General features: G+C 38.1%; 2 protein-coding genes across 3 annotated transcripts in view; both read right to left on the reverse strand.

Moving 5' to 3' along the window:
* Positions 1 to 20259, reverse strand: part of LOC145690019 (neuronal calcium sensor 2) — a 252078-nt gene that overhangs the window by 152598 nt on the left and 79221 nt on the right. The gene's annotated exons all lie outside the window — the stretch shown is intronic.
* On the reverse strand, positions 7080 to 7478 carry LOC145689155 (protein GVQW3-like). Its single transcript, XM_081763286.1, has one exon. It carries the CDS (start codon positions 7476 to 7478, stop codon positions 7080 to 7082), a length of 399 nt encoding a protein of 132 aa, XP_081619412.1.

A 20259-nucleotide genomic window follows, 5' to 3' on the forward strand; every position in this document is an offset into this window, starting at 1 on the left:
TCTATATAGTTTTCTCTCTAAACTTTGTTTATATTAAATAAATTGCAGTTGTTTTGGTTTGAATTTGTTTCATATATTGCTTATACCTAGTGATGAGTAGTGGGTGGAAAAATTAAAAAAATAAATAAATAAGATGCCGCATTCATTCAGGTTCGTGTAATTCAGCTGATTATTTACACAGTTTTCAACGACTCGCCGTACGTGTAGTCGTCTCCGGGGGTAGGGCCTCCAACACTGATTGTCCCATTCCGATTTTTTCTTAAGAAAAGTTGGCAACCCTCGTAGTAGTTGGTAACCCTGGACGTTTCTAATTTTACAAGTAGTCTGCAGGTGGTGGCATAATAACTATAATGGTGGAATGGAATTTATTAATTACTATATAGGCATATACCAACTTCCAAACAGGCTACACTTAGCTCAAACAATAACTTACGATAATTATCTAGCTATCAACTTTATTTTTTTCATCGTTGACGATTCCACTCAGAATGAACAGCAATAGCCTCGTTGAAGCTCGAGGACTGCTTCTGCTGTTGACAGCCACCATCACTTCCAGAGTTACTTTCATTCATTTGATACGGCAACAGGGAACGCCAATATTGCTTGGGCAAAGAGCTTCGTTTTCCAAGGCAGAAAAGTTCACCTTACAACGTTGATATGTAATACAATATCATAATTTACAGCTACGAAATTTCGTGATGTTCTAGTAAATTTAGTAAAATACATCACTAAAAAGGAGAAAGAAGACAAAATAGCGTTGTTTTAACTCAACATTTTCAAATAACTACCTGACAAAGAAAGGATTTGTTAAAAATGAAGATAATTTCTTCCCCCTTCATTGAAGGTAATTTCTTCCCCCTCCATAGAGAAAAGTTCCTTTTAAACCTATACAGGCCAATTAAACCGTCTCCCTAGTTTTTTTTTTTTTTTTTTCAGTGAACTGCATCAAACAAAACTAGATTTTGATTCAAATCTTTAGTTACTTAAAGAGCTTCTCTCTTAAGTAATATTCCATTTTAGAACCGTATTTGTGTACTAATCGCTGTTGGTAATAATTTGAGTTTAGCTTTCTTGTTCATTACCGAGACTATATGAGATGTGGACCCCCAATCTAAAGTGGTGTCCCAACCCACTGTAATACATACAAATTTCAATACTACTTGACATGTGAATGAACCCTGGACCACGTTCATTAAAGACTCAGGTGATAGCCACTGGACCGGCGCGGAGGGCACGGTGTAATCGGTAAGGCTTCTACTTCAGGGGCGTAAACAAGGACCCCACAGACCCCGCATTGCGAGGGGCCTCAAGCCACCAGGGGGCCCCCAAATCGTGATACGGGACGTAGAGAAGGGGGCCAACTCCACGTTATCTGCGGGAGAGCCCCCAAGCCTTTAGTTACGCCACTGTTCTACTTAGCTTATTAGTTACACGGCATGGGTTTTATCTCCGGTACGGACGCCAAATTTTTCTCAGTTTTACCCTCGCTTCAATGCGGCTTAAGAGTTGCCCAGTCTCTGTAAATTGAAAATTGAAATCTTTCAGTTGTTTACGTAACGTCCAGCGATTATACCCTTTATGCTAAAGAAGACGATGATTAAGGCAAGTGAACGATGAAAAATTGGTGGAATGAGAACAAAGGAGGAAACGGGAGTACTCTGACAAAACCGCGGGCACGAAGTTGTCCACTGCAAATTTATTTGGCAGAGGATCGAACCCGGGACCCCATGCACCAGAGATAAATACTTTATCACTGAGCCACTGTGCCCCCTCTCTGTTAATTGAAACAAGAGGGAGATAAGGATTAAGGGCGGCATGGCAGAAGCGTCATGTTGACTACATCTCCTCATGCGTGTGCCGAAGTCAAAGAAAAGTGGAGCTATATTTTCACTCAACTCCTGGGGCTCTTGTGGCCTATCCCAAGAAAGATTCCTTAAAAAAGCATCCAAGTTCACATAAAAATTGAGGATAATATGAAAAAGTGATTTTCTGAAACACAAAACACTGGCTACTTAGGAATGTTGAAATTGTCTCACATTTATCAGTGTAGAGGTAAGAAGCACCACTTCAGGATCTCTCTTGTAGATACAAATCCAAGGGTGATTAATATGAACATTGGCAGACTCAAAAGTCTCTCTTCATTTTACCAGTATTGTGTTCTGACAAACACTTTTTAATAAAATTCCTTAATCTTGGTGTGGTAGTGCGACATCGTGTGAAAAATGGAATTGCTCATTATCATGAAGTACGCGAATTGTACGTAAAATGGATATGTGTAGCACGTCTAGGTAACACTTTGCCAATAACAGTAGATTCAAAATGGTATTATGCTTCTCACATGACAACCGTCGGCCTCATTCCGTATTAGCCTTTACAAAATTTAAGGTTCGCAAAGCAAAAACTGCAATAAACAATTATAACTGCTATACCGACTATTGCAACCTAAAACGGAAATTTACGTTGCGTTGACGCAAAACGCTATGGAATGAAGCCCATGTTCCTCTTATTTCATTGACTGTCCTGACAATTGCGTCATGAAACTAGCATTTCACGAAACATCATTTGACAAAACACAATCTACACGTTGACACATTTGACTAAACATGTCCTTAAACAGGAAGTAGTCTGCTGAAGCCAAAGCTGGCAAATAAGGTGGATGATCGATAATAGTGACCTACTTTTTGACTAAAATTCGCCTGTCAATTTTACAATTGTTTAACGGGCCATTGCCATAGTCGAAGCTGTTTAAGTGCAGCCAAACAGGTTGTTCTTCGAGGAGTTGTTTCACTACCTTTACACCTAAGTAACCATCAATATTATGATCTTCTGGGACAAATTCAAAGTGAATGAGACTATTACCATGAAAATAGACAAGTAATGAAGATTTGATACGATTTCTACATACGAACTTCGGTTGGTCTTGGCTTCCCTGCCCTCACGAAAGCGTTCGTGTCACTTAAATGTGGTTGCTGCAGACAATGCTTCATGTTGGCAAGCATCTGTAGCAAGCCATGTGTTTTCGCGGCTGATTTTTTCTATTTTTGCACAAAACTTTATTGCGGACTTCTGATATATTTGAAAACACGATCAAGTTTACTGCGCAGCGTGTAGCACTGTTAAACTCCACTGTTCGTCTCCTATTCGAAGCGTCCCAATAACTCTTGTTGTTCTTCCTGTGATCCATCGCTCCCTATAGCTGCAAAAATATTCAATTCAAGAACTTTATTGCCGCCTCCATATGAAATTTTGGAAAATAGGTGGATACTTTCATCCAGCAGTGGATTCACAAAACTTATTATACATATGCTGGTCCTCTGTGTTTATTCTCAAGGTTTGTGTAAAGTAATCTGAAACGGAAAGCTGCTCTTATCTATAAGCAGTCGACCAAATTCATTATATTCCTCTGACGAACATTCTGAATTTGAATAATGAATAATGGACCATAGTGCTTCATCAATTGTTTTTTCTATTGCCTACAGTCAACGTCTCGATAAATTGTTGCATAAGACAATCCAAGTACGTGCTTTGCCAAGTGAATAATACAATTGGTGGTTTATTCTCAGTATATTCTTTTTAACAATGAACAAACAGAACCAAAAATAGAAAAAGGATACGGTGACTACCGTAAGAAAATATAAGTTATTCATGTGCTTCAGAGAAATAATAGTTGAATGATCTTTATGAAACGATACCACAATTTTATCACGTAAGCATGGCTATGCGGGAGGGAAAGGAAGAAATAAAAACGAAAAAGGAAGACAAGTTCAGCAAATCAGACAGAAACTTTCTGATATCGACCGTTTTAACGGTTTTCTAGTGACATGCTATCTTTTCCTTAGTCTCCACAACCCCCCTCTCCAATCCAAGTTACTCAACCCTTTTCTCTCTCATACACATACTGACATAGCATGCCACAGGATACCAATCCAAACTTTCTCCGCCAACTTCATGAATGAGAAATTGCAAGTGAGACGCATAGGGATCAGCGGACCAAACGTGCATATAATAAGTGAGCAATAGAAACTTCACACGGTACCTATTAGAAGGTGTTCAAAACTGTTCAAGGGTTATAAAAGCTTTCTCTTAGCAACTTGTGCAACTGGACAATATTATTGCTATTGTTTCTTTCCTTTTATAAATATAGTTGGGAATTTCGTACAATCATCGCATGTCTAAGGAATTATTGCTAACATTACTCTTTTACACAAGTTGCACACTGCCAGCAGCACTATGTGCACCACAGTACTATGTTCTTTCTTTTCAAATGAGAAAACATTTGTATCAAATATTACTCATTCCTTAATAGTCACAAAACCTATAAAAAATTTACGTTTCTGCGGTTGGAATCTCTTTCTCAAAAAGAAATAGATTCGTCTGTGACCAGTCAGCATTTCATTTTACTCGGACTGACCAAGGAATACTAGTGTTCATACATTCAGTTTATCGATCATATTGTCTTATTTTAACACACACACACTTGCAGTCGGCCATCGGAACCTATTCGAGTCTCGCGACAACACTTCATTCTCGCAGAGTAAAGTATGGTAAATACTATTATAAACATCTATTTGGTCTAGGAATTAATTCGTGCGGTTGGTACGCACACATTGAAGCTGTAGTACAAACACAAAATACATAAATACCTTAAGAAAAATATTGTCCATCGCTAGCCACCACTTTCGCCTATCTGTCAGGCAATGTACGGATTCCGTGGCGAAAGAAGTCCTCATCCTTGGAAGCGATCCAGTCACAGACCCATGTTTCGATATCTTCTGAAGAAGTAAACCGCTGTCCAAACAAATCGTTGTTCATGCAATCGAACAAGTAGTAGTCCGAAGGAGCAACGTCTGGTGAATACGGCGGGTGGGGTAAAACTTCCCATCCGACATTTTCTAAATAGGTTTTGACCGGTTTTGCGACATGTGGGCGAGCGTTATCATGTTGAACAATAAGTTTATCATGTCTGTTCTCCCATTCTGGTCGTGTTCTGGCCAGAGCTTGCTTCAAACGCATTAATTGTCGTCGATAACGTTCTCCATTCATAGTTTCACCCGGTTGCAGCAGCTCATAGTACACCACACCTTTCATATCCCACCATATGCACAGCATAACCTTTGCACAGTGAATATCTCGTTTTGGTTGTGATGGACCTGGTTCACCTGGTTTCACCCAGGCCTTTTTTCGTTTAGGGTTCTCGTAATGGATCCACTTCTCATCACCCGTAATAATTCGATGCAGAAACCCCTTTCTGCTCTGTCGTTGAAGCAGCAATTCGCAAATGGTTTTTCGTCTTTCAACGTCTCTGTCTTTCAATTCATGTGGAACCCAATGTGACATCTTTTGAATCATTCCCATGGCTTTCAAGCGTTTGGAGACTGTTGTTTGATCAACGCCTAATGCTACTGCAAGTTGTTCCTGCGTTTGACACGAATCCTGCTCGAGCAATGCTGTCAATTCTTCGTCTTGAAATTTTTTTGGCTGTCCAGCTCGCTCTTGGTCTGCCAAGCCGAAATCACCACTTCTAAACCGTGCAAACCACTTCTGACACGTTCGCTCAGCTAGAGCATGGTCACCATACACTTCCACCAAAATACGATGACTTTCAGTCGCACTTTTCTGCATGTTAAAGTAATGCAGCAGGACACCCCGCAAAAACACTTTATCAGGCACAAATTGCGCCATGTTCACTTAACTACAAACTGGTGTTGTTGACGCTTTAATCCACTGCCCTATACTACGAACGATACGCGATGACAGGGGTTTGGAACACATGTGTGGATACACGGAACTGTGGGACGCTCCGTTCGTTGCGCCATCTCTTGTCCACCCGCACGAATTAATTCCTAGACCAAATATTTCCAAGTCTCTACCACTACTAATTGAGATATTATATATATGTTTGAAGGGGCTGTCAAAAAGTTTCCAGAATTTTGTTGTAGATCTTTATTGATTGATTTTGAGTTTAACGTCCCTTTCAGCAGTGAGGCTATATGAGACGTGGACCGAATGATTAATGAGGAATCCGAACCACATGAGCTCATCCCGGGAAAACAAACAAACAAACACAAATACAAACACAAACACAAACAAACACACAAACACGCGCGCGCGCGCGTGTTTCAGCAATCCTGCGATTGCTGGAAACACCGGCGAAAGTCCTCTTTTGGTATCTTCCGAAGTTCAGCCGTCGCGATCATTTTGGTCTCTTCTTCGACGGGTATCTTTGAGGCTCATTTTTAGTTTTGGGAAGAGCCAAACATCCCTTGGTGCAAAACTATTTTTAAGGCTATCACAGTGTTTGAAACCGATTTTCACTCATTTGCACATGAACCTGATGTCTGAGCGTTGGTCAATCTGTGTAACTGCGCCAATTGATCACTACACACTCCGTTCAACTACACCGTATTCGTGCACTGCCTGTTAACGCGTGTTGACAATTGTTAGATTCATAATTAGGCAACCTAAGTATTGTACCGTACAAGTTTAATTGTGATTATATCACAAATGTTAAAACTACATTATCATTCCAGGAACTTTTTGATTGCCCCATCGTATTTGCATTTTCCCTCATCCCCATTCCCTATTCACAGATTTGCTGAGTAGAAAGTCATTTAGTTTTATTCTAGCGTTGTAATCCGTGAACAGATTATTATTTTGCATTCTGAGTATTATACTAACCCGCTAATCCCAAAACCGCTGTGGGTAGTCCATCAAGCAAGGATTATATTCATTAAAAAGACTCTCATAGGAATACATGGAGAATCGATTTTTAATTGTCCGTATCTTGAGATCAACTGAATGGATCACTTCCGTCAACGATCTAGATTTCTAACTTTTCGATCCTCTGGCTAAAACTGATGACGATCCCATCAAATAATTATTGAGATTATTTATTTCCCGGACGGACAGAAGAAATACGAGGACAATCCCAAAAAATAAAGGTCTCCTATATTTTTTAGATATACAAAGAACCGTTTATTTTCTATAATTGCTACATCAGTTTAATGGTTGAACAAAGCTTTATTTTTCTACATAATCGCCATTTCGGTCGATGCATTTTTGTAGACGCTGTGGCAGTTTTACAATGCCCATGTCATACCAGCTTGCCGCCGATACACTTTCCGATATTGCAACTTTTCCGTTAAAATCCTGTGGATGGTGCTTCTGGAAACCTCAGGAACCAAAATGCAGAGAGCATCCAGAGTGATCCTCCGATCTTGACGCATGAGTTCCTCAACTTTTGCGATTGTCTCGTCGGCAATTGATGGCCTCCCGCTCCTTTCTTCGTCATGAATTTCAGTACGGCAGGCTGTAAACTCTCTACACCACTTGCGAACGTTTTTGACATCCATGCACGACTGTCCATACACTTCCGTCAATTGGCGATGAATGTCAACCAGTTTAACACCTTTTGCGTTCAAAAATCGAATAACTACGCGAACTTCGCACTTGGCGGTAACGTTCATCGCGAGCTCCATTTCGAATGGCTGCCAAGCCAAGACTGAGCATCCGAGCGAAGCGCCTGCGTGCTTATGGTACCGGAGAAGGCACCACCCACAACAGTGTTGCCAACAACCGTATTAAAAGTTTCTCTACGTCCCCAAAAAATAGGAGACCTTTTTTTGGAATTGCCCTCGTATATCAAGGGTAAGGGAAAAAAAAAAAAAAAAAAAACAAGGAATGTCCATGTATGTGCTTTGCCTTATCTGTTGATGACTCTTGGTACTATTTGACTTATATGCCATGCATGTGTAGATGTAGAAATGTCCAAGGAAAAGGGGCAAAAGATTTGACTAATCCTATTCATTTTGTACGCGGTTTTCAATATTAAAAACGTCGTTTTCTCGAAAATACAGATTTGTGACTTTCCTTCTTTCTTCCCTTTACCCTTCATATACGTTTAAAGGAGTTTTGATAAGCTGAATTGTTCATTGAAAAAAATAAATATACTGCACGAATTAATTATTTAATTTGTTTCTGGACAAAGTTTGCATATTGATGTTCTGAATTTGATTATTTTGACTATTGTCGCTCATACAAAATACACTCCCTATTCTACTGGCTTAGTACTTCCACCTAGGAATCAGGAGAAATGGTCTAGAACCTGGCTCTGGGCAGAAAGGTAAGATGAAGTAGTTAAAACTATTTCAGCAATAACCAACATTCAACTATTAGTCAACTAACTAACGTGTACTCATACACTTATAGAAACCAAACTTAAACTTTAAAAAGTCTGCATGCCCTCATATAATTTCAGTAAAGTTTAAAAAGAAATATACATGGAATTTTAAAGCTTCACTATCAGAATGTATTACAATTTAACATTGAATTCCATACGACCTCAATTTATCTGGTTCTCCCCTATACAACTTTCATACACAATGTTATTTTGCAATCCAACGTCAAGAATGTTAACACCTACTTACAATCAATGTTGATACCAAATGCTTTTGTAATGTGAATGCAAGGTCGAATTCCTAAACAGCGTGTAATTTCAATGAATGCTATTAATAATTCAGTCTTTTTCTCTTTTTTACTTGACCAAAATGCCCAGCAGTTGATCTTCTTTTAAATGTAGTTTTCGAGAAATACAGAAGTAGACAATCAGGTGCTACAAAGACTTCTGTTTGTTCAGAGTTTTTCAAAAGCTTAAAGAAAAAGAGAAAAAAGATCGAAGTTATATGAGACTTGGGGCAATAGCGTAACGTAAGCTCTGAAGCCCATGAGCTCCCACAGGGTTTGAACGTGGATCTCTTACTTGAATAAACTATTTAGCCACAAGAGAACCCGAAACACATTTTATTCTTCAGCAGCACGGCATCAAAACACATGATGTTACCTCGTCAATGAAGAATTGCTAGTGGTAAGCGTTCTTGCTTTGTACACTACAGTCTCGTTTAACCGGAAAAGGATTTTTTGATATACAGATTTGTATCTGTATATTTGATATATTTTCAGCGTGAAAATATGTTGTTGGCAATACATAATGCCTTCACCACTGAACACTTGAACTGAACATTGCAAAAATAAAGCTGTACGGCTACTAGCCTGTGAAAATAAAATATTCTCATTTGTCTCTTTTTTTATTCATCATCATCATCATTATAGGTGTTCTGCCATTATTGGCAGGTCACTTACTGCAACTGACAAAATTTTATGCTCCACAGTCTTCCACTAACCTCTTCGTCTTCACGTACGACTCTTCTGTTTTCATACCGTTCGTCAACTGTAGCCTCTTTCGCCCCCTCCCTCTCTTTCCTGCCACCATGTCCACGACTAGCACGTCCGTCATGATACAACTCCTTCTTAACCAATGTCCCAATCAGTTTCTCTTTCTCTTCTTAATAATATCTAAACTTGTTCTTTTCTCCCTCACCATTTCTAACACCCTATCATTCGTTTTCTGTTCGACCCAGCTAATTCTGTCCAGTCTTCTCCATACCCACATTTCGAAATCTTCGAGTCGTTTTTCATCATTTTTGCGTAATGTCCATCTTCCTGACACATACGGCACAATACTCCACATGAAGCACTTGATGAGTCTTTTTTTCAACACTTTGTTCAAGGTCCCACAAAATAGTATTTTCTTTCTCCTAAAGGCTTCTTTCGACATTCCTATCTTTGCTTTTATTTCACGTTCACACTTCATATTGTCACTAATAATACTATCCAGGTATCGAAAACTAGTCATCTGTTCTATTTTCTCCCATTATAGAAGCTTTTCTTTAACGATTCGGTTAACCTGGAAATCCAGTTAAACGGAATTGTAGTGTATTTGTAAAGTTTCCACTTTAAATCCAATGTACAAATCTCACATAATAACAGGGTAATGTAAATACTCAGTAATAAGTAATAGGGTATACTGGTACGATCATCAGTCATTGCCTTTGGTGGCCCCCATTAATAACTATTGATCCTCTACAGAACACAATCCTTCAATGCATGCTAAACTACAAATGCCACAATTACGAATAAAATATGCACTTTATTTTAACGTAATTACACCAGGAAACTTTTGAATGAAGTCTGTTTAATATTAGTTGAATTTTGTTAATTTTTCTCTTTCAACTCACTGATATTAAATTGCAACGATGGAAAGAAGTACAAAATCTGATAAACAATATTTCTCTTGCTGTCAATCGACAGTACCAACACTGCGGAGCTCTGAATAAACATTGCTAATGTTTTGGAAGTAGTTAGTATACAGATGGTGGCAATGTGCAACCGCCTGTGACGCCGTCGTGGCAAAGGTAAGAACTATGTGATTCCATGCGGAGTTAACAGCGACATTGCCAGTGCTTACCGATTTTTATGAAAGATACGTGTAAATTGGGCTCTCAGCTATATCTCAAAATTCTTAAATAAATTTAGACTCTTGAATCATCCGACCGATCTCGATCAAATTTTCAATATAGATAAGATTCGGTCCTGGAATGGTTTCTATCATTTCACTTTGACGGAACAACTTAGGGAAGGGATAGGGGGAGATATATAAAAATGATCGAAAATGACCGATACTAGTGCCGAATCAGTAGTTTTCGGGGTCTCTGTTATAAAAAATAACACTTGTGATGCTGTTTAAATCCAAATTCAGCCCCGCAACTTGGGAGAGGGGAGGGGGAGATATACAAAATGATCAAAAATGACCATTATCATAGAACGCTTCAGTAATAGTAAAAAGTGATTGATTAACGGAACATATAACTAATTTTTCTTATTTTAACCCAACGAAGCGGGTAAATGACGCTAGTATTTTAATATTATCCTTCACTTCCTGATATATATATATTTAATGGAACCTACCGTAAAATTTATTCAACATTATTTATATTGTACATTGTATAAGAAATTCTGAGAAACAGTTAAACTATCAGGAAATCCGTGTCATTTACAAGTACAGATCTATTAAATTAGATTGGAATAAAGTTGATTCGTTTAACGTACCTTTTAAGACCCAGGTAATATGAGATAGGACATACTGATTAAAATTACTCGGATTGGATTCATTCTACTTTTAACGCCCCTTTTCAATACCGAGGGTATAAGAGACAGGATTGCCGAAGCACTACTCGTTTTGTATCCGAGGTGAATTGAACCCAGGACAACATATTTGGTCTAGGAATTAATTCGTGCGGTTGGACAAGAGATGGCGCAACGAACGGAGCGTCCCACAGTTCCGTGTATCCACACATGTGTTGCAAACCCCTGTCATCGCGTATCGTTCGTAGTATAGGGCAGTGGATTAAAGCGTCAACAACACCAGTTTGTAGTTAAGTGAACATGGCGCAATTTGTGCCTGATAAAGTGTTTTTGCGGGGTGTCCTGCTGCATTACTTTAACATGCAGAAAAGTGCGACTGAAAGTCATCGTATTTTGGTGGAAGTGTATGGTGACCATGCTCTAGCTGAGCGAACGTGTCAGAAGTGGTTTGCACGGTTTAGAAGTGGTGATTTCGGCTTGGCAGACCAAGAGCGAGCTGGACAGCCAAAAAAATTTCAAGACGAAGAATCGACAGCATTGCTCGAGCAGGATTCGTGTCAAACGCAGGAACAACTTGCAGCAGCATTAGGCGTTGATCAAACAACAGTCTCCAAACGCTTGAAAGCCATGGGAATGATTCAAAAGATGTCACATTGGGTTCCACATGAATTGAAAGACAGAGACGTTGAAAGACGAAAAACCATTTGCGAATTGCTGCTTCAACGACAGAGCAGAAAGGGGTTTCTGCATCGAATTATTACGGGTGATGAGAAGTGGATCCATTACGAGAACCCTAAACGAAAAAAGGCCTGGGTGAAACCAGGTGAACCAGGTCCATCACAACCAAAACGAGATATTCACTGTGCAAAGGTTATGCTGTGCATATGGTGGGATATGAAAGGTGTGGTGTACTATGAGCTGCTGCAACCGGGTGAAACTATGAATGGAGAACGTTATCGACGACAATTAATGCGTTTGAAGCAAGCTCTGGCCAGAACACGACCAGAATGGGAGAACAGACATGATAAACTTATTGTTCAACATGATAACGCTCGCCCACATATCGCAAAACCGGTCAAAACCTATTTAGAAAATGTCGGATGGGAAGTTTTACCCCACCCGCCGTATTCACCAGACGTTGCTCCTTCGGACTACTACTTGTTCGATTGCATGAACAACGATTTGATTGGACAGCAGTTTACTTCTTCAGAAGATATCGAAACATGGGTCTCTGACTGGATCGCTTCCAAGGATGAGGACTTCTTTCGCCACGGAATCCGTACATTGCCTGACAGATGGGCGAAAGTGGTGGCTAGCGATGGACAATATTTTTCTTAAGGTAAGGAGTGCGATTTAAGTTAAGGTTACTGGCAAAAAGCACGCATAAAACGAAAGCCACTCGTTCGATCTCAATGAAAGTTTCACCCTTTGCTTGTCATAGTATCTCACGAGTGTATGCTAAGTGTGAGCGCGTAAACGTAAACGGGAAGCGAATGACAGCCGAACAGGGCAAGGCTGTCTGCAAGCGGCTTATCCAATTATACGAGAACCAGTGCACATGGATTTTACGGCTGCTTTAAACCATTTTAAGTGTGAATATCCTTATAGTACAGTGCATAGAATGTTGAAAAATTATGTGGAGACTGGTGAAGCATCACGAAAGAAGAAATCTGGTTGCTCAATTTCAAAATGTAGACAAAAAGTGAGAAGTTCGATTAGACTAGAACTCTTGAAGAACCCTAACTTGTCAAATCTTTTTTTAGGACGAAAATATCAAATTTCTGAATTCAGTGTAAGGAAGATCAAGAAAGAATACGGATTCAAGGTTAAAACATGTAAAAGTGCACCATTTTATACCTAAGAACAGAAGAAGCGCGCTAAGATCAGCTGCCGCAAACTCTCCGACAAGAAGTTCGCGAACAAGATTGTGATCATGGATGATGAAACTTACTATTACCACAACTTAGCGTTCGCACCTGTTTCCAAGTATGTATGGTAAACGTCAACTTAATCCTAGCAAGTTCGTGAAACCTAAAGACAGGTATACGAAAAAGTTTTTGACCTCGCAAGCGATCGCGGCAAACGGTAAAATTTCATCTGCTCTTGTTCGAAGTGGGACAATCAAAGGTGACCAGTATTTAGAGTACATTGAAAAGGTTTTGTTTCTATGGATACAAAAAGAGTTCACCGGACATGACATTGTGTTTTAGCTCGATATGGCATCCTCGCATTATGTGAAAGAACTGCGAGACGCGCTTACTGATGCTGGTATTGGGTTTGTCGGTAAAAACGAGAACGCGGCAGAACTTCCTCAGGTTAGAAACGTTGAGCATTTTTGGGCTCTAGTTAAACACAAAATGGCTAAAAAGCTTACTTTCATCAAGGATGTGAAAGATATGCAAAACAAAGTGGTTGGAAGTATCAAAAGAAGTGGCAAAAAGTAGTGGACAAGCGCTTTTCCGGAAGTTCCGGTTCTAGCTTCGAGAAATCGGCCGCAAGGGTGTCTACAGCGTGAAATAGTAAATTACTTCTTTTTTCAGATATCATTTGTTTATTATATTAAAATGTGTTGTGATTTCTGAAGAAATAAAAAACTTATTACAAAAATTCAAAATTCCCTTAACTTAAATCGCACTCCTTATTTATGTATTTTGTGTTTGTACTACAGCTTCAATGTGTGCGTACCAACCGCACGAATTAATTCCTAGACCAAATATATAGAATACATGCACCTTAAGCACTCGGTCACGAGGCTTAAAATTAAATTCATTCTTGATTTAATCCACGTTTATAATAAATAAATAAATAAATAAAAAAGTAAATAAGTGACTTAAATAAATTCATGAAGTAAACAAATAGATTGCATGACGTCAAGAGCTGTTAACGGTGAATGAAAAACTCACCTAACAACAGGTAAAACAAGACTTAGTGGGTATTATTATGGGAAACTTGATCTTACAAGAACATCAGTGGAAACAAAGACAACACTGTATAATTAGCTACACTTGCACGTGGCGCCTAACCTCAATTTATGGCAGTCGGCAACGCCTTGAGTAGTTATATTTACTCTTACTTTCCATGTCTTTGGTTCAACACAATTTAACACTACCACGGGAAAGTGAATGGTCACCTTGTAAATCATTACACAGTAACGGGGTTGTCATAAAGAATAAGGGAGTATCATGACGACGTGAAGTGTCTTGGAAATTTTACGAGGGAGTTTTGAAGAAATATTTAAACCATGCAACACTTCTAGGATTTATATATATATGAACTGTATAAATGGTCTTAACCAGTTAATCGCTGTGCAATTCTACTCCACAACAGTAAGGAAGTCCATTTCTGTGCTTTTTCATATGTACCACGGATGGCTCACGAGGCCTGGAAGCACATGTGTACATCTGAGGCCTTGTGAGGCATGTGTCTCTCACACGTTTTTTTCTTTAAGCCCGATTGCAGACCTGATAAAAAAAAAAAAAAAGTAATAATACAGAGACATTTACTATTTGAATATTTCTTCGTGGCTTGCACACAAACAAGCAATTTTATGTGCATTTTCGGCGAGTATAACTTTTCAGTTGCTTTCAGTGAAGCCAAATGCATAATTCCGAAAAGCTAATAAGCATGCAATATAGCAACAGACCTTACCAATACCTCCAATGGAAAAAGATTCACATTTTGCTTCGTGGGGCTCACGTAACTACTACGTAACCATCTGAAAAATAAAATATTGTGAGCCGGATATGACTCACGTAGTCTCACTACCTATCTTTGCGTGAGCCACATGTAATTACTCATATGGCAGTCAATGTGTTAAATTTTGGTATCTACGTAATAATAGTAGTTGAGAGGTAGGTAGCAATACTAGTAACAATTACATTGCATATTTTTTATTTATGTTATAAGTATACAACATACAGTACATACATAGGGAGCCCATGGCATTACTTCTAGCTTTTATAAATTATGAGTAGGTACGTGAAGTTTTCGTCTTATTTTATCCCTGAAATCGGTGTTATTTTTCGCGATTTAAAACATGCAAATAGGGGTTATTTGCTTTATTTTTTATGGTTTTGAAAAGTAAGTATATTGTAAACATAGAGAAAGTGGTCTGTAAAAGCTAATTAAAATAAAACATAATTTTAAAATTAAACGCATAGCTTTAAATTTTGACATCTTAAATTTAAAAGAATAACCATCTGAGAAAAAATGGCTCGACATCCCTCCTAGACTTGGCTTATTTAATGTGTGATTTGGATGCATATATCAACTAAAACCCATACTGCAGTGTTTCTCAACATTTTTTTCCCTTAAAAAAAATCACAATACACTTATTTAAAACGCAATTTGTATCATTATCAACACACATTTCCACTTAATGGTGGATTTATAGTTTCTTCAATGTTTCTTATTTTTCAACGGACAAAATTGTCAATATTTTCACATTTTCTTCTTTAAGGTTTCGCCTCCTTACTGTTAACTACGGAGTTGCATTCTGAAAAATATCTTTCAGAATCCAAGTTGGAAGCTGGCAGATATTGCTTCAAGAGCACAGGCAGCTAAATCTCAGGAGCAAACTTTCACTAACTAACCGGTCTAAAAATAACAGGACTGATGGTCTTCTGTGAATCACATTTTGTTGCAAAGGAAACTTATTTTATTAGTATTACCGGTCAACAAGGCGATTTCGCGAATATATCGCTTTATGCAGTGCATTTCTGTGTTATTTAAAAAAATATATATCAAATTCGCGTTATTTCGCGATTTAAAAACACCAAAACGGCCTTCTATCATATATTTAGGTATGTCTATATACTTTGCCTTTTTCAAGTTTTCGATGTTATCGTTAAAACGAAAACTTGACGTTCCTAATTATGAGACGTAAATTATGCAATGCATCCCTAAATTTTGTTTCACAGACCATCAATTCGGAAAGACGTTATAAAAGTTTAAAAGAAAAATACGAAGGTGATCCAGAAAGTAATGCCTCCAAGCTCACTACTTGTCCAATAATATTGCATACATTTTGAACTATTTATCATTAATGCACTGATATTTAAGCTATACAATATCACTTGTTTCATCTTCCTACATCTTCTCGTTCCAGAGTAATGGATCAATCCATGGCATCCGCTAGTGACGTCCAACTGAAACAGCGACCTGTAATTGAATTTGACTGCGAAAGGTTGTGCACCCAGGAACATTCATCGCTGGTGACGAGTCGTGGATACACCGTTACAACCCGGAAACGAAGCGTCAGTCGAAGTATTGCCACACGTCCTCTCCTCCGCCAAAAAATTCAAAGTTGTCCCATCTGCTGGAAAAGTGTTGTTGATATTCTGCCTCATCCTGCCTATAGTTCGGATCTTGCGCCCTGCGACTTTTGGCTCTTCCCCAAACCTAAGGATCACTTTCAGGGCCAACGCTACAGTTGTGACGTGGAAGTGGAAGCAGCATTTCGGCAATGGAGTCGCCAGCAGCCACCACAATTCTTCGCCGACGGCATGAAAAACATTGTTTCGCGTTGGCGCAAATATGTTGCCCGTAATGCGGACTATGTTGAAAAATGATGTTACCATTTGTAGCTGACATTGCAAGCTTTCCAATAAAACCTGTGTCTGCTCTCTGTCAAACACAAATAAAGGCATTACTTTCTAAATCATCCTCGTATGTTCGAAAATGAGACATATACCAATCAATCATCTTATTAGGCTGAACAAAATGATATGCATGAATGTAAAAGCACAAGCGTAGTTTTGACAAAATGAAAATAAAAAGAAGAAACAAATTAAAAATTGATCCTGTGCGAGAGCCATTCCGCTAATTGAGCTGAAAGTGATACTGAAATATATTAGCTCTTCATTATGATACTAGGAAGACGACAATACATGGTATGGTTAATGTAATATACCCAAAAAGAACCATTAAATTTTAATTTCTCTTTGGCTAAGTATTAATTTCTAATTTTAGAAAATGTTTATTTCCAGTATTGTTGCAATTCCTCCTTGTTCCAGATAAGGAGAATGAGTTCGTGTATCTTGTTCCATAATTTTTTCCCTCTAGCTACTATTGGAATTTCGTCTACACCCGGAGATTTGTGTGTGTGTGTTGTTTTTTTTTTAAATTCTTTATAGCGATTTCTATTTCTGTTCGATTAGGTTCTGTAATATACACTATCTGCTCAGGTTCTGTTTTCTGCTGTGTGCATTTCTATTTCTACACGAACATTAGTTTTTGGCTGCGTGTTTAGCAAATCGTCAAAGAAATCTTTCCATCTATTTAAAATGCTATCTGTATCAGTGAGAACTGTTCCGTTGGCTTTCTTTAATATGTAAGAGCGAGGTTCATAGCATTTCTTAAATTCGCTGATTCTCTCATATATGTCCCGAATGTTTTATATATATAATTTTAGTTTTCAAAAAATCGCGTTTCTTTGTTCTAAAAGTTTAGGAAGCTGCCCACCTGATATAACGACATTTTGTGTAGGTGTGTCGTTCGAATTTTGTAGCCAATGTAGAAATTTTGTGAATTTTGCCTGTTTTCTATTCACTGCTAGTTCAGTGTATTCCTGGTCAAATCATGGTTTGTTCCTATGTGTTCCCGTATGTCCCCCCCCTTTTTTTAAGGGGGTAAATTTTGCAAATATGGTGATGCTCGAGTACTTCCCATCCGTATAGCATAAGAAGAGTTTGCACACACTGTCACTGTGCCATCTTGATCCTGCCATCTAATGGATTCTTTGGGACATTACTTCGAAGACTGGGCGTTACGTATAATTGTAATTACACTTATAATAGTTTATAATTGTAATTAGGGGCACAACATATGAAACGAACTATTTATTCGTTGTACTTTTTTTTTCTTGATGGGAATATCTTTATTCATCGAATTCCTTACACGTATGGTTTACAGACGTACTAACCTTCGATTTGTATATTGCAGAATTCTTGCTTCGTTCCCATTTTCATATAAAAGCATATAGTTGCCATGACTTTTGCGGTAACTCTTGTATGTGGCGAGGCTATTCTACAGCATCAATTTTTAGGTTTACAAACAAATTCGTTTTTCTCAACTTTTTCGAAAACTACGCATCAGCATTTACACTCGACCATATCATTTTGTTCAGCTTGAAGAGATCTATCGATCGATATATGTATCTTTGGGCGTTTCTTTGATATTATCATTGGTATTTTTTTTGTCGTTTAACACTAATAAATTGGAAAATAATTTCATTAGGTTTACGTATCTGTGCAAAATTTCAGAGCTTTAGTTAGCACTGTATGCACGCGCATGCAATTAAATTTAACAAAAAAAAAAAAAAAAAAAAAAAAACAATAATAAAAGCACTGTAAAATGAAAAGAAAAATCTGCTTTGTTTGCCGTGTTCTCAGTTCATGCATGTGACGAGAGTGGAGTGAAATCTAAGGATGCTTTTCATAAGATATCCAAAGTTTCCTTTTCATGCCCTTTGAATGAACACACGCCAATAATATATGGAATAGAATGTGGCAAAATTAAAGCGAAGATTTTAATTTTAATAGTCTTTGCTACTTTTGCGTCTACACTGTTCGCACAACAGTTCTCGCGGCCTTTGTTTTCTTTATATTACAGGCTGAATTGAAATCCGCGTCTGTGCTACGCATGGCGTCACAGTAACAAGCGTAAGTCTATAATCGTGTACATAATTCGAGATAGACGCAAACGTGTCCTTGAGCTGAAATAATTGGAGTATGGTAATAAACGTTTGTCGTCAGATTTTGTTTCGTTTCCGTTGTTTGTATTATAACTTAAAATTTCCTCATAACGTTTAGCATGCGATAGAATCTGCACTTGACTCAACGCTTCGACGAGTTTCTTTCTATTCTTTTCGTTTAAAAAGAAAAAAGAAAAATATATGGCGAGCAGGAAATATTTTCACAAGTCATGCAAAGGCTGCTGATAAGACTTTCAGGGTCAGCAGGTAGTTTTAGAAGATATCTGTGGCATGAGGTATCTTCCATTGTGTAATTTTATTGTAAAGTAAAATTCACTTTTATTTTTGTGGCTATTAGCTGTTACGAGAATACATACATACTTTCTCTTTTAACGAAAACGCTTTTATAGACCCGGGTACTATGTAACAGTCCTCTCATGTTATTCTATCAAGAATAATAGTCTACTCTACTTGAAGTACGATTTTCTGCAACGTCAGGAAATCAGCTAACCTCATGATCCATAACGCACTCTCTTTAAATTACCTTACCGGTTTTCCACAAAATGGCACTAATTTTAAAACTTACTCAATTGTTCTGAACTCTACTACAATTTAAAGAACAAAGTACCGTCGAAAATCGTAAATATTACAAAATAAAACAGTGATTTGAGCATGGAATTTTCACCTGACAAATATGTAGGCAAAGCAAGCCGAACAGGATTACATAGTTAATACAGAACTAGTTTAGTGGAGAAACTTAAAATCAGCAGTTATCCTAAGTTCATCAGTCCTTGTACAATGTAAACATATCTCACGTAGAAGGAGGTTTCCGAAGTTTTATACCAGTGGTGTATCAGAAGATTTGAAGAAAAATGTAGATCACTTATTCCAACTGGTGATGTATGACATCGGAGCTCTTCTCTCTCGAAGAGCAAGTAGAGAGCAGCAGTGAGAACAAGGAGCTGAGCGAGTTGGGGTCGGAGTCAACAGTAAATCAGTGTTAGCAGTGTACGAGTGGTCACACCTCCCATCAGGGCTGTACCTGCAAAACGATTGACTGCAGGATAGCTGATAGCTGTTTACTTGCCATCACTGCCTCAATAAGTTCAAATTGTTGTTGTTTGCTCCATATATGCTACTGAGAATGGAAAAAACAAATAATGGTGTCACAGACCATCCAATTGAAAATTACTCACTTAAATAAATCATTACGTGAATGTTCACTTTGATTCTTTAATTAAATATACTTTTCAAATTGAATTAAACCATGTCTATGACTATAGAGGAATGTCAATCTTACCATAATCCATGGCGCACTTCCCCATAATTTTCCTGCTGTGATGTCCTCTTCCCAAAAAATAATACAATAAAATATCACTATAACGAACGTTAGTATAATGAAATGTTCAAAATTACAAAATTATTTTTAGTTCTTTCAATTTTCTCTGTTTAGTGTGTGTTAAAAAATTTCGTTCTTTTACCTATGGTAGACATTTTTCATTACGTACGAGATCGGTCGAGTAGGATACCGATTTAAAAGTAACCAATAAGCGTTATTCCAATAAATATGCTTTACGCGCGTTCCA

Source organism: Thermobia domestica, chromosome 7, assembly GCF_964235325.1.
Source record: "Thermobia domestica chromosome 7, izTheDome1.hap1.1, whole genome shotgun sequence".
NCBI classification, from domain to species: Eukaryota; Metazoa; Arthropoda; class Insecta; order Zygentoma; family Lepismatidae; genus Thermobia; species Thermobia domestica.

What these genes read in the sequence shown, in the direction of transcription:
- LOC145689155 (XM_081763286.1), bottom strand. Translation starts at nt 7,478, where the DNA reads ATGGAGCTCGCGATGAACGTTACCGCCAAGTGCGAAGTTCGCGTAGTT.